Raw genomic sequence first — 15,494 nt, forward strand, 5'->3', positions numbered from 1 at the left:
ATTTATTCTGGTCAGGCTGCACTCTCAGTTAGTTGTTCTTCGTAGGTCAATTTCTGTTATACCCTCGCCGTTGCGAGGTTCCATTGACCTGGGTTCTTGTTTTGAGTGAGCCTGAGAGCTAGGGATACCCCAGTCGTGAGAACAAGCAGCCTGCTTGTCCTCGGAGAAAGCGAATGATACATACCTGTAGCAGGTGTTCTCCGAGGACAGCAGGCTGATTGTTGTCACCTACCCTCCCTCCTCCCCTTTGGAGTTGCGTTTTTACTCATTTTTGCTTGTTATTCAACTGAGCGGGAACGGTCGCGCACGGGCGGGAAGACGGCCGCGCATGCGCGGTGGGTGTACCCTGCGTGCGGGACCGCCCGCAAAGTTTTGTTCCGGTTGGTGGGGGCTGCCGTGGACGTCAACCCAGTCGTGAGAACAATCAGCCTGCTGTCCTCGGAGAACACCTGCTACAGGTATGTATCATTCGCTAACCTGAACTATAGCTACATAATACATGGCTCCACATTAGGAGTCACCGACCAAGAAAGGGATCTCAGCGTCGTTGTTGATGATACGTTGAAATCCTCTGCACAGTGTGCTGCAGCGGCTAAGAAAGCAAATAGAATGCTAGGTATTATTGGGAAAGAAATGGAAAATAAAAGCGAGGACGTTATAATGCCTTTGTACTGGTCCATGGTGTGACCACACCTCGAATATTGTGTTCAATTCTGGTCACCACATCTCAAAAAAGATATAATGGAATTAGAAAAGGTACAGAGAAGGGCGACAAAAATGATAAAAGAGATGGGATGGTTTTTTTTTTATACCCCATGCTTTCCCACTCATGGCAGGCTCAATGTGGCTTAGGTACTTATTTGTACCTGGGGCAATGGAGGGTTAAGTGACTTGCCTAGAGTCACAAGGAGCTGGCTGTGCCTGAAGTGGGAATTGAACTCAGTTCCCCAGAACCAGAGGCCACCACCCTAACCACTAGGCCACTCCTCCACTCCTGACTTCCCTATGAGGAAAGGCTGAAGCATCTAGGGCTCTTCAGCTTGGAGAAGAGACGGCTGAGGGAAGATATGATAGAGGTCTATAAAATCATGAGTGGAGTGGAACGGGTAGACATGAATCGTTTGTTTACTCTTTCCAAAAATACTAGGACTAGGGGGCATGTGATGAAGCTACTAAGTACTAAATTTAATAAATCTGAGAAACTTTTTTTTCCATTCAACATGTAATTAAACTCTGGAATTCATTGCCAGAGAATGTGGTACAGGCAGTTAGCTTAGCGGGGTTTAAAAAGGGTCTGGATGGCTTCCTAAAGGAAAAGTCCATAGACCGTTATTAAATTGACTTGGGGAAAATCCACTGCTTATTTCTAGGATATTCAAAAAAATTTTTGTTATGGCAGTGTACCACCTATATACAATGAATCATACACAACCAACAATTGGTGGAACACACAATACTCCGAGCTGCTATCTTATAAGGGGACGTCTCATACAGTCACTTTAGGCTATTACTGTCCTTTAAAAGGTCAGCCTGTCCTGTGTGACAATTTATAATCATTGACTGCCCCCAGCCTCCCGTAGTGCAACAAAAAACATAACTGAATAGTCTAACCGGTGCTTTACCCGTACATTTAAATATCTTAGTTCACCACTTTTTTTATTTTTGTGTTTACTAATTGTTGTGATGAGATGCACTAACAGATCGGTAGCCTGTCTTTTAGCAACACACACTGTGTATAGGCTGCAGCATTGTTAATGGAGCTTCTGAGAGTTGCAGGAAACGATCAATTAACTGCAAACATTCAACTTTAAACTGCCACAGTCTTTGCAGTGCCAGGCGCAACTCTCTCGGTGCTCAGCCTGAAGCCAAACTGCCTGTAGCAAAACTTGTTTGTTCAATTTAAACCAGAATCAAACTGTGTCACTTATCTGCGTGTAGTTCCTAGTGTACATTAATGAACCGAGACTGTACACCGGCAATATTCCCTTGACAAAGCGGCTAATGCGAAACAGGCTCCTGTCGGGACCGGAGTCAGCAAACAGTCCGCAGGCACTCTGGGCAGGAAAGAGGGGGCTCTCACTAGAACACCAGGGCAGTACAGGGAGCAGTGGCGTACCTAGGGTAATTGACACCTGGGGCTGGTCATTTTTTTAACACCCCCCTCCAAAATCCAGTACTAGGCATACCGAGAATACAAAACACTCAGGACCTACAGAGCAATTCTCCCATACCATAAACAGTAACTTCTACGAGTCAGACAAGGAAAAGGAAAGCATCTTAAACACTACAGTGAGCATTAGAACATCAATTCACCTATTGTAAAACAAAACCAGCCAGAATAGTACAGATCATCGATTTTGCACAGTCAGTGCCAACTGAAAGCCATGTCTTTTTCACAAACACAGATATACCCTAATCCACTATGGAATAAGAAATCATAAACTTTCTATTTAGACAAAAATTAAACTGAACCCCCAAGATGCCAGATTCTGCATACAATGTAACACACCACAGATACAGAAAATGTCCCCTAGTACTGTGCAAAATATAAAGATAGCAGATGTAAATTTGAAAAAACTAACAAATACCAATCACCACTTTACAAATTAACAAATTGAAATAAAAGAAATATAGAAAATAAAATAATACCATTTTATTGGACTAATACATTTAGCTATCAGAGGCCATAACCTCCTTCCTCAGGTCAATACAGTATAGTGCTGTTACAGTATCCTATCCTGACCTGAGGGAAGGGGGTTTTGTTCTCTGAAAGTTAGTCAAAATGTATTAAAATTAGTCCAATAAAAAGATTTATCTTATTTCCATGTTCTATTTATACATTTATTAACTCAGCTACAATACTACTTTATCCTAAAGCAAAAAAAGAAAAAAATATATTTTATTTACAGTTTGCTGTCACTGGTTTCAGCTTTCCTCATCTTCTTTTCACTGTCTCCCTTCCATTCAGCATCTGTCTTCACACTCTCCCTGCCATCCAGTGTCTGCCTTCTCTCTCTCCTGTCCCCTTCCATTCACTGTCTGCCCTCTCTCTCCCTGCCCCTTCCATCCACCGTCTGCCCTCTCTCTCCCTGCCCCTTCCATCCACCGTCTATTTTTAATGGTTGGTTTCATAAAAATATTAGTTGTACTTCCCAGACTTTATTGCTGGTACTCAATATAATCCGCTTCAAACTAGAAATTGATGTAGGCGGATTATAAGTACTAAGTAATATAATGTAATAACTGCTTTTCATTGTTTTTATTTCTTACTAGTAAAAAAGGCCCGTTTCTGGCTGAAATGAAACGGGCGCTAGCAAGGTTTTGCGCGGAGTGTGTATGTTTGAGAGAGTGTCTGTGAGAGTGACTGTGTGAGAGTGAGAATGTGCAAGTGTGTGTGTGTGACAGAGAGTGGGTGTGAGTGTGTCTGTGAGAGAGCGTGTGTGTATGTGAGAATGAGTGTGTGCGAGTGCATATGTGAGACAGTGAGTGTCCTTCCCTGTCCCCCCTGTCAGGTGTTAGGACTGGGAGGACTGTGGACAGTCATGAAGGCAGCCCCTACCAAAATAATGAAAGCAAGACCATTTGTATAATAATCACTGCATTCCAGAGAACTAAATGGAGCAAGTTCCCACATGCTATCTTTTGCTTTCTGTATTCAGTAGCTGACAGGCTTGCTAGACTTACCTAAGTGGCTGCAGCTGCAATACACTGAAAAGAAAGCAAGGAAACCTATGAGACGTAGATACGGCCGTCCCCTTGGCCTCTGACGCTCCTCCCTTCTTCTATTTGACTTCCCTCTGATAGGTCCGTCATTCGGTGTGAAGCTCCTCCCTTTTCCTGTTTCAGTTCCCTTTCATAGGTCAGAGCGGTGCAGCTGTGAAACTCCTCCCTTCTCTGATAGGTCAGGGCGGGGCAGAGATGTAGTGTGCTTAAAAATGGTTACAGAGCTTCGAACATACGAACTGTTGAAGCCTCAGAGTATGCTTTAGAACGTTGAGGGTGCTTTTTATGTGCAGATGGGGCGTGGCCTACGGCCCAGATGGGCATGGCTGAGACTGAGGGTGAGTAGTCCGAATAGCCTAGCCTACCAGGAGGACAGGAGTTCAGGACAGATGGAGTGAGCTTCAGAACGTCTGAGGGGGGATGAGAGATTGTATGATGTCAGTTGGTTAGATTGGGGGAGGGGAGGGTACAAAGGGAGGGGGGAAGCTGGGGGAGATTGTTCTGAAGAATCCACTGGGCAATCCAACAGAGTTTGGGGTTATGGTGTGAGTAGGGGGGGAGTTTTACTTTGATAGATATTATTGTGTATTAGAGGGGATTTAAGCATCTGTATGCCGAGGCATATGGGAGGTGGTTGCATGATTTGTGATTTCATATTTCTATATTCCTCCTGCTGCTGTTGCATGCTGTTCTCGTTTACATGTTTAAAACACAATAAAATACTTAATGTTTGTATTTCTTTTTTTTAAGGTCGTCGTGTTTGCATGGGTGAGCAGTTGGCCAAAATAGAAGTATTTTTGATGTTTGTGAATCTCCTGCGGACTTTTACCTTTCGTTTGTCTGATGAAACCAATAAACCGTCATTAAAGGGAAAGTTTGGTCTGACCTTAGCTCCGTCTCCATTCAACGTTGCCATATCCAGCAGATGAAATCAACCGCACTTTGGCATAGCTGTGGGACTGTTCATTTCATGGAAAAGATATATTCTACTAAAAAAAAAAAAAAAGCTGGTTCAGTTGATTAATTAAAGGCTTACATAAAGCCAGTTGAATCTAGGGAAGGAAAATTAATTTACTAGGTTATTGGTGCAGTAATGGGCCAGTGAAATTGTTTGGAATGTCAATTTTTTTTAATGAAAATAATGTGCTGCTATAAAAATGTTTTTTAAATTTTGCTTGTTCATAATGTAATTTTGCTTCTTGTGTGTCATTTTTCTTCTTACCACAGTATGGAACAGAAAAAATAGACTTCTAAGGTGGCATGGTGCTTCAACATGCTTCTTAGCTGACAGGCTGAAGCTACATTTTTCATCTTATCTCAAAGATGGCATCTGCTTCACTGTTTTTAATAATACAATAATGTCCACACAGGCATTATGTGCCTCTTTTGACCACACTTATACATTTTATATCATTATTTTATGATTCTTTTTATCTATTGCTTATTAGAAAAAGACAACTTTGCCCGTATTGGGAAATAAGCAATTTGGCATGTCTTGTGAAAATGCAGGTTGTTAGCTATAATTCAGGGGCATAGCCACCTGGCCCACCCAGTTTGGGCTCAGGCCCACCCTGACCTAGCAGTGCTACACCTTTAACATCAGATCGCTGGCGTGGAGGGGAGCAGGCTGGGCTTCCGCAGTCCTGCATCTCCCTCCCTTAAGCATCGCTCTTGTATGAATGGGTTCCCCAGCAGTGGCAGCGATTCCCACACGCTGCCTGCCACTAAGCCAGCAACCACTTTTCTGCCGCATCCTGCCCCCCTCTGTTGCAACTTCCTGTTTCTGACTAGGTGGAACGTGGCAGAAAGAAGGCTTCCAGCTTAGCAGGAGGCAGCGTGTGGGAATCGCTGCTGCCTGCCAGGGACCTGTTCAGGCAAGTCGAGTGATGCATAAGTGAGAGAGATGCAGGAGCACGCACATCCAATTTGCTCCTCTCGCTGCTGCTGCCAGGGACTCCATTCATTCATACAAGGAGAGTTGTAAGGTGGAGTAGGGAAGGAGAGATGCTGCAGGAGGGGTGGGGGGTGATAGTGGGAGAATTGTTGAACATAAGGGGGGAGGGGGAGAGGGATAAGAGAGGGAGAAATGTTGGACATGGGGATGGAGGGGTGGAAGAGAGGCTGCATGGAGAGTGAGAGGGGTGAGAGGAAGGAATATTGGACATAAGGGTGAGAGGGGAGGGGGAGATGCTGCAAGGAGGGTGAGAGAGGGAGAATTGTTGCAGCATCTCCCCTGACTTTTATGTCCATGGAGGGTGAGAGAGAGAGAAATGTAGGACATGGGGTGGAGGGGAGGGAGAGATGGCACACGGGATAGAGGCAGAAATGTTGGTCAAGGTAGTGGACAGGAGGAAGGAAGAAAATGCTGCATGGGGAGGGGGAAGAGATTGTGGGCACAAGGGAGGGAACGAGAGAGATGGTGGACAATAGGAGAAAGGGAGAGATTTTGAACATGGGGTAGATGAGAGGAGAGAAAGAGAGAGATGTTGGATCCAAGAGCAGAAGGGAGTGATAGAGAGATTCCGGACAGTGGGAGTGAGGGAAGAGAGAGGGAGAAATACTAGAGAAATGAGGGAGCGAGCCAGAGGGAAGAAAAGGGACAGGGAGATGTCAGGCTACAAGAGTGGAGATGGGGAGAAAGAGGAAGCAGCAGCTGGGCTAGAAGGGTGGAGGGGATGGTGAAAATCATGCGGGAGAGGCCAGGAGGGGATGGCAAGGAAATGAATGAGAGGATAGTGATTGCGGAGAGTAAAAATAGCCCCATCAAAAAAGCCCCGACAAAATGTCCTCAATAAAGTTCCAAACAAAAAATCTCCCGACATAACAGCCACTGTCAAAACAGCCTGCCCACAATATAGCCCCTGACAAATTAGCCCCCCCCCCCCCCCCCCCAATCCTGGTAGGAGCCTTTATCAGTGAAGATTTCACTTGTAGTTTATCATCTTTTTTTTGTGATGTTATTTTTTTCGGGGGGGTTATTTTGTCTAGGGGCTAGATTGTCAAGGGTTATTTTGTTGGAGAGGCTATTTTGTTCTGGGCCATTTTGTCAAGGGCTATTTTGTTACAAGGCTGTTTTGTCGGGGCTATTTTGTGAGAGAAGATGGAAATTTGATAGATGGCTGAAAAGTAAAAAGGAGAAGGGTGATAGAGGGTTAAATTTGAGCTGACAGAGAGCAGAAAAGAAAAAAAAAGAGGAAAGAGCTAAAAGGAACAATCAATATATCAGAGGCAGGTGTAGTGAGGGAATAGACAGGAGAGAGGAGAAAAGACAAATGGACAACAGCCACTTGAAGGAGAATTAGCAGACAACAGACATGAAAGCAGAAAAGAGAAACCAGAACTACCATGATGGAAAAATAAAATGTCCAGAACATAAAGGTAGAAAAAATAATTTTATTTTAAATGCTTTAAATTGAATATGTTAGCTTTGGGAAATGTGCATAATACATGTCTTTGTATTGTGTTCATTAGAAAAGTAAATGCATTTCTGTTTTTCTTTCTCCATTGATGTAATACATGCTAAGTTTCCCAGCTCAATTTTTCTCTAAATATTTTTATTTTTAATTTGTGATCTTTATTTGGTGAGGGTCTGTCGGTGTGTTGTTCAAGTCTCTACAATGCTCTATCTGCATTCTCGGATAAGTGAACTGGGCACTGTTTTGTTGTCTGTTTAAAAAAAAAAGTTTTGTTGTAAAATCCGCCCCTTTCTTTCCGAGAACTCTACCAAAACCCGCATCCACACCCTTGTCACCTCTCGTTTAGACTACTGCAATCTGCTTCTTGCTGGCCTCCCACTTAGTCACCTCTCCCCTCTCCAGTCGGTTCAAAACTCTGCTGCCCGTCTCGTCTTCTGCCAGGGTCGCTTTACTCATACTACCCCTCTCCTCAAGTCGCTTCACTGGCTCCCTATCCGTTTTCGCATCCTGTTCAAACTTCTTCTACTAACCCTGCTGCTCCCCAGTATCTCTCCACACTCGTCCTTCCCTACACCCCTTCCCGTGCACTCTGCTCCATGGATAAATCCTTCTTATCTGTTCCCTTCTCCACTACTGCCAACTCCAGACTTCGCACCCTACGCCTGGAATAAACTTCCTGAGCCCCTACGTCTTGCCCCATCCTTGGCCACCTTTAAATCTAGACTGAAAGCCCACCTCTTTAACATTGCTTTTGACTCGTAACCACTCGCCTCCACCTACCCTCCTCTCTTCCTTCCCATTCACATTAATTGATTTGATTTGCTTACTTTATTTTTTGTCTATTAGATTGTAAGCTCTTTGAGCAGGGACTGTCTTTCTTCTACGTTTGTGCAGCGCTGCATACGCCTTGTAGCGCTATAGAAATGCTAAATAGTAGTAGTAGTAGAAGTGCATTTTTATGTAAAAGATAAAATAAGACCATGGATGCAAATGATTAAGACAAATTGGAGAGCTTTGGATCTAGAATAGCTATGCGCTATAGGAGATCCAATAGTTTATTTTAGAGCCTTACATGATGCCTAGTTGTCTTTAAAAATTAAACAAAAATTACATATGTTGATACAATAAATTGATTCATAATGTGTTTGGTTAGTAAGCATTTTGATATTGTTGCCACATAATGTGCACTCCTGTACCCTTTGTGGTGTGATAGTAATGGCAGGTGGGAAAATTGGAAAGGAGGTGGAGGGGGGGGGGGGGGGTCTCCTCTGTTTTCTGACCTTGGCTCTAACAAGGTTAATATCGATCCTGACCCTTGCTGTATAGCTGGTAGGAATCCCCAACCATCCCCAGTTGTGGAATTCATCCAAAGACAGCCAGAACACCCTTCTCCCAAGCTGCAGTGAACGACAGCATCCTTGAGACACCAACAATATATATGTGTGGGGTGCTGGCATCAGTGGCTTCGTGACGATGCTGCTGCTTGTCAACCTTGGCAAAAGGGAATTCTGGCCATCTTCAGAGAAAGTGTAATTTATATTTTGAGGTGGGAGTAGGGCGGAGCAGAGAAAATTTTGTGCACGCCCACTTTGGGCTCAGACCCACCCAAAATTGGCTGTCTGGCTATGCCAGTGCTATAATTTGAGCTGTGACATCTGTGATGAGGAGTGCATGACTTCTATTCTTTGAAGTGAGTGACAGCTTGAGGTAGAGAACAGAAAGATATAGACTACAGCATGGGTTATCAACCAATCTGGTTTTCTGGATATCCATTGTATGGGGATGTATTTCATGCATACTCATGTGTTTGACCAGGTACTTAATCAAGCTACAGAGTAATTGTGATGCACATCTGAACAGGGAGATTGATACTGTTTATTTCTCAGTATGAACAAAGAGCTTCTGTTTTTGAGTATTACTGAGAATGGTCACCTTATTCACAACTAGTAAATCAGGCCCGTTTCTTTTTTTTTAAGTTTTTATTTATGCATTTTTCATAACCATTCAAAATCAATACCAGCTAATACAGTTCCATCTTCTGATTGATATAACTTGGTAACATTTCACAAAGCTTTAACTGTTATAACTATTAACATTAAATACTAACCATTTGACAAACCCCGTCAACCCTCTCTCTCCTCCCCTCCCCTCCCCTACCCCTGTAGCCATCTGTACAAGGAGTACCTATAAACTCGCGTTGGTGGATGACCAAGAGGCATATTTTCAAAGCACTTAGCCTCCCAAAGTTCCATAGAAACCTTTGGAACTTAACCTCCCAAAGAGCTTTGAAAATATGCCTCCAAGTATATCAGGCCTGTTTCTGACACAAATGAAACGGGCGCTAGCAAGGTTGTCCTCGGAGTGTGTATGTTTGATAGAGTTTGTATGAGACTGACTGTGTGAGAGAGAGAAAGTGAATGTGTGAGTGTGTGACAGAGAGACTGAGACTGGGTGCGAGTGTGTATGTGAGAGAGAGTGTGTGCTATGGGCCCCGCTCCCTCCTTCCAAGTTCCAGGGTCATCCCCCCTCCCTTCGAGTTCCAGGGTCGACCCCCCCCCTCCCTCCCTCCGAGTTCCAGGGTCATCCCCCTCCCTCCAAGTTGCAGAGTCGGCCGTCTCCCTCCGAGTTCCATGGTTGCCTCCCCCCTCCCTCAGAGTTCCAGGGTCTCCTCCTCCCTCCCTCCCTCTCTCCGAGTTCCATGGTCTCCCTCCTTCCCTCCGAGTTCCAGGGTGGCCCCTCCCTCCTTCCCTCCGAGTTCCAGGGTGGCCCCCCTCTCCCTCCCTCTGAGTTCCAAGGTCACCCCCCTCGCCTTCCCTTAGAGTTCCAGGGTCACCCCCCTCCCTCCCTCCAATTTCCAGGGTCTCCCTCCCTCCGAGTTGCTGCGTCACCCCTCCCTCCCTCCGAGTACCATGGTTCCAGGCGCACTCGCTCCAAATTGTAGAAATCCTCTTCACGGGAAAGCAAAAGCATTGTTAAATGGCGTGCAGGTGCAGCGTCGGCACTTCTCTCTGTGTTAGCTGTGGTCCCGCCCTCATTTCGGCAACAGGAAATGAAGGTGGGACCAGAGTTAACAGAGAGAGAAGGGCCAAGCGTGCAGGGGCGGGGCCTCATGCTGGTGTGCTGTTGGTCATTGCTGCGGCTGACATAAGTGGAAGTACGTAACGTGACAGCACAGGAAGCTTCAGCCACAGTCCACCAGGGAGGCAGCTTCAGAACGTTGGAGGTGGGTTTTATTATATAGGATAAGAGCTCTTAATTCTCCAGGGGCTCTTAAGTTGATGTCAGATGCTGACAGCAACAGATAATACTAGCCAATGGTTTTGATACTATCAGCTGGAGTAAGAATCATTTTATGCGCTAATTCACTTTCACTATTCTATAACTGATTATGTAAAATTCTGGTATTACTGAGCTGAGAAGCACAGAGCAACCTTGTATGAGCAGTCTGAGCCTCATTTTTCTGAAGTGTGTTTTAGTTTTGGAGGTTCCTTTTAGAGTAGTGAAAACAGAAACATTATTGTGCTGTCAAATACCTCAGTGCAGTTCCAGATTTGATTACCTCTTAAATGTCCTCGCTCCGGATCTAGATGTTTTTGAACTTTTCCACACTTACTGTCGAATCTGTAACGCAAGAGATCCGCAGATTTACCAGTAAGTTTTGCAACTTGGACATATGCCCAAACTACTTACATAAAAGCGTCCCTACTTGCTTCATTACTGAACTAACACAGCATTTAAACTTCATGCTTGGAAACAGATTCTTCCCTGGAACCCATGGAAACATATTACTCACCCCTATTCCAAAAGATGCCAAAAAAAGTAGTACTGATCTAACAAACTATCGCCCAATTGCATCAATTCCTCTATTTGTAAAATTAATGGAGAGCATGGTGAACAAACAACTCAATGACTATCTGAATAAGTTCTCCATTTTACATGAATCACAGTCGGGATTCCATACCCTTCATAGCACTGAAACTGTGCTCGTCACAATTCTATCAAACTTCAAGCAAGAAATAGCTTTAAGGAAAAGCATTCTTCTACAATTCGACATGTCAAGTGCTTTTGACATGTCAAACCACACCATCCTATTAAGACTCCTCAATTACTTCGGATCCAACGGAAATGTATTAGCATGGCTGAAAGGTTTTTTAACCTCCAGAACCTACCAAGTAAAATCCAACTCAAGTTTATGCCCTCCATGGCAAGCTGGCTGCGGTGTGCCTCAAGGCTCACCTCTTTCCCCTACTCTCTTCAACGTAATGCTGATTCCCCTGGCCACAGCCCTTTCAAAGCTTGGTCTTCACCCATTTATCTATGCAGATGACTTCACTATCCACATCCCTTTTAGGACAAATTTCACTGAAATAACTAATGAAATCAGCCTTGGAATAAACACCATGCTCACTTGGGCTAACTCGTTTAAATTAAAACTTAATACAGAGAAAACTCATTGCCTTATCCTTTCCTCTCCCTTTAACAGATTCAAACCTTCTACCTTAAATGCACCTGGCCTTACCCTGACAATCTCTGAGAGTCTACAAATACTAGGAGTAATTGTTGACCGAAACTTAACACTGATGGATCATACCAACTCAACTACCAATAAAATATTCTTCTCTCTCTGGAAACTAAAACGATTAAAGCCTTTTTTCCCAAGAGACGTATTTAGTAATTTGGTCCAATCACTAGTCTTAAGCCGAATCGATTACTGTAATGGCATATACGCAGGGTGCAAAGACCTACTTCTCAAAAAACTACAAACTGCCCAGAACACACGGCTCAACTAATCTTCGGTGCATCAAAGTTCAAAAGTTCCAGACCACTTCGTGAGAAATTACACTGGCTTCCTGTACAGGAGCGAATAACTTTTAAAATGTGCACCCTAGTCCATAAGGTCCTCTACGGAGAAGCTCCAGCTTATATGGATGCCCTTGTCAACTTGCCACCAAGGAATTCACTTAGATCTTCTCGTTCATACTTAAACCTCCATTACCCTGCGTGTTCTGGTCTCAAGTATAAAACCACATACGCTTCCACTTTTTCCTACATCAGCACTCATTTGTGGAATGCATTGCCTAAGTCTGTAAAAACGGTTCAAGATCATCTGACTTTCAGGAAGTCTCTCAAGACCTACTTATTTGGGCAAGCTTACCCTAAAGATCCAGTCCTGCATCTGTGATTCCTGGACTACAAATCCTATAAAGATCTTATGAACTCAATTACTTTATCTTACCCCTGTAACTTTACGCCATCCATATCACTTTCAATTTATTGTACTTTACTGTTTGTTTCCTAAATGTTGTAAGCCACATTGAGCCTGCCAGTGGTGGGAAAATGTGGGGTATAAATGATATTTATTTATTTTATAACATGCCTCATGTACAGTAAGGCTAGTCAGTTATGAGGACACCAGACTAGAAAGCAGGGGAAGGGATTGGATGATTAGACTTAATTACTCGCCTTGCCAAATTTTACCTGTCAAGAGATATTTCCCTGCCCCAAAAAGCTAGAAGCGCATTCATACAGTTTATGCGTATTATTTGTAAATACGCCCCATTGATAGTAATGGAAGCTATATTACGTAACATACATTGAATTGCATTTATGCTTAATAACTCATAATAAAACATGCTAGTAAACCTGTACCTGAGCCAGTGGTTAAGTGACTTGTCCAACGTCACAGGGGTCATCACTGGAAGCAGCAGAATCTGAACCTTGGCTGCTCTGTTTCTCGGTCCACTACTCTAACAGCTAGGCTGGTATTTCACTTCTCCAACTAAATTTTGATGAGTTCAACACTTTCCTCTGTTACTGAGTCACTATCCAGCTTATAATCGAAAGTGATCGCTGGCCATCTTCTGACACAAATCAGGAGATGGTCAGCGATTTTTTTAAAGTGGCGAAATTGGTATAATCGAAAGCGGCATTTTTGACTGCATCGTCGCTTTCCCGTTGCTTTGCCGGCGAATGTTCAAGGGGGCGTATCGGTAGATAAGCGAAGGCTGGGCGGGCATGGGCGTGGCTACCAGATGGTCGGCTTTCGCCGATAATGGGAAAAAAAGCGGCGTTAAGCAGTATTTCGCCAGCTTTACTTGGTCCTTTTATTTTCACAACCAAGCCTCAAAAAGGTGCCCCAACTGACCAGATGACCACTGGAGGGAATGGGGGATGACCTCCCCATACTCCCCTAGTGGTCACCAATCATCCCCTTCCAAACTAAAAAAATAAAACTAAAAACCTTTTTTGCCAGCCTATATGCCAGCCTCAAATGCCGTACCCACCTCCATGACAGCAGAATGTGTTGTATCCTCCGACAGCCTTTCCCTGGTTGCGATGTGGCTCTCGGGTGAGTGTGACACCTTTTCTGTTAGGTGCCCTGCAGAGTCACATTAGCAATGCATTGTGGTGGGTGTAGGGTACTGGGCTCTACTCCCCTGGTGCTTTTCCTCCCCTGCTAACTGGGTCAGATTGTGCCCTGTTTTGTTTCCTGTTGTAGTCCATGCGGTAGTGGCCATTTTTGTAAGCCAGTTTTAGTTCCCTTTCCTGTGTTATCCACGTTAGAGGACGTAGTTCTTACCTTGCATGGTGCTGAAAGAGGGCATTGTACACCATTGTGCCAGCTCTGACCTACTGCTAATCTTAGTACCAGGGGACTCTTTGCCAGTGGGGCACAACCTCTGATCTGCAGTTAACTGTGAGTAAACGTGCCTATTTCAAGAAAGGACTTATTCAGAGAGATTAGTCTTCAGGTGTGAACTGGTATGCCAAAGTTATACAGCAGCAATAAGTCCTAGAGGCTGTATGCAGGTCCCTGGAACAATTTTAGTGGGTGCAGTACATTTGTGGGTAGTGGGTTTTGGGGGGGGGTTGGGGGGCTCAGCTCCCAAAGTAAGGGAGCTATGCACATGGGAGCTTTTCTGAAGTCCAGCGCAGTGACCCCTAGGGTGGCTGGTTGGTGTCCTGGCATGTCAGGGGGGCCAGTGCACTAAAAATGCTGGCTCCTCCCACGGCCAAATGCCTTGAATTTGGCCGGGGTTTGAGATGGCCGACATAACTTTCCATTATCGCTGAAAAACAAACCCAGCCATCTCAAACCCGGCGAACTCCATGGCATTTGGCCGGACTAAACCGTATTATCGGAAAAAAGAGATGGCCGGCCATCTTTTTCGATAATATAGTTCCGACCAGCTGTAGCGCTGCCGCCAACATAGATCGCCGGCGACGTTCGATTATGCCCCTCCACGAGACCTTGGGCAAGTCACTCCTTCCTTAGCAAAGCTACAAATGAATCCAGAAACTGATGGGTTGCGTCCATCTACCAGCAGGTGGAGACAGAGATCACTGAACTGAACTCTTCAGTAGCACACCCTCACCCATTCTAACATACCCATTCACACTCACTCTCAGCAGTACACCCCCACTCAGCCATTTACAAACACCCCTCGGCACTGTCAATATTTAAGGCTTGCTTAAAGTAGAATATATTTAAAGTAGATCATAGTTTTTGGGCCACTCATGGATCCAGAGTAGTTTGTTTTCTATCCAGGGTGGTTGAAACTACAATGGAAAACGAAATACGGCTTGCAGATCAGTGAAAAAGGCAGGCTAAACTAGGAGTTGCTTCTTCTGGTATAGCTGCCACATTACTTCAAGGAGGCCGAACTGTTCAGTCAACTTTTAAATTGCCTCTTAACTTAATAAACTATAAGAAACAAAAGCTTTGGGAGCGAGATTTTTACTTGCATACCCATGTAAATGTGTAATACGTTACATGGATAACAAATACTTCTTTTTTGAACCTGAACAACTTAGAACTTTTCTTGATTTAAAAATACTGACCAAATAGACCTTAGACTATGAAGAAGATCTGTGATTAATCAATATGTAGGATTAATCGTGGAATCACCAGGCCTTTTACTTGTTTAATTTACCTACAATACTCTCCTTTAAAATGTTCGCCCCCCAAGTAATACAATATTGGTGGTCTAAGAAAGAGCTGAAATATTTGTTTAGCTGAAAAGTTTTTTTTGCTTTATTCCTCTTTTTCATGGTTGGTCTCTGAATTTTCGTATACAAGATTTAAGCTGGTAAATGATTATAAAAATTTATAAATTAAAAAAAAAAAAAAAAAAAACTATAAACTATGTTTAAAAATGCCAAATGATTGGAAATGTATGTTAAAAAGAATCAGTCTAAGATTCATGATGTTATGATTCTGCCGGTTTGGCTGAGGGGGAGGGGGACGTCTCTTCTGATTGGCTGCCAGGGGTTGTGCTGACGTCAGGGGATAGTACTTTAGCCTGCAGCTGAAGAGTTTCTCTGCTTTTGAGTTACTTACTTGGTGGTAACAGG

General features: G+C 44.0%; 1 protein-coding gene across 1 annotated transcript in view; it reads left to right on the forward strand.

Annotated features, from left to right (window-relative positions):
- The window catches only part of LOC115461167 (cytochrome P450 2U1-like), a 118,923-nt gene extending 114,206 nt beyond the window's left edge, over positions 1-4,717 (forward strand). Inside the window, exon 5 of the mRNA XM_030190791.1 lies at positions 4,474-4,717. Within this exon, the coding sequence (XP_030046651.1) occupies positions 4,474-4,652 (179 nt within the window). The 3' untranslated portion in view covers positions 4,653-4,717. The remainder of the gene's footprint in view (positions 1-4,473) is intronic.
- The last annotated feature ends 10,777 nt before the right edge of the window (positions 4,718-15,494 follow it).

Source organism: Microcaecilia unicolor, chromosome 2 (assembly GCF_901765095.1).
Source record: "Microcaecilia unicolor chromosome 2, aMicUni1.1, whole genome shotgun sequence".
NCBI classification, from domain to species: Eukaryota; Metazoa; Chordata; class Amphibia; order Gymnophiona; family Siphonopidae; genus Microcaecilia; species Microcaecilia unicolor.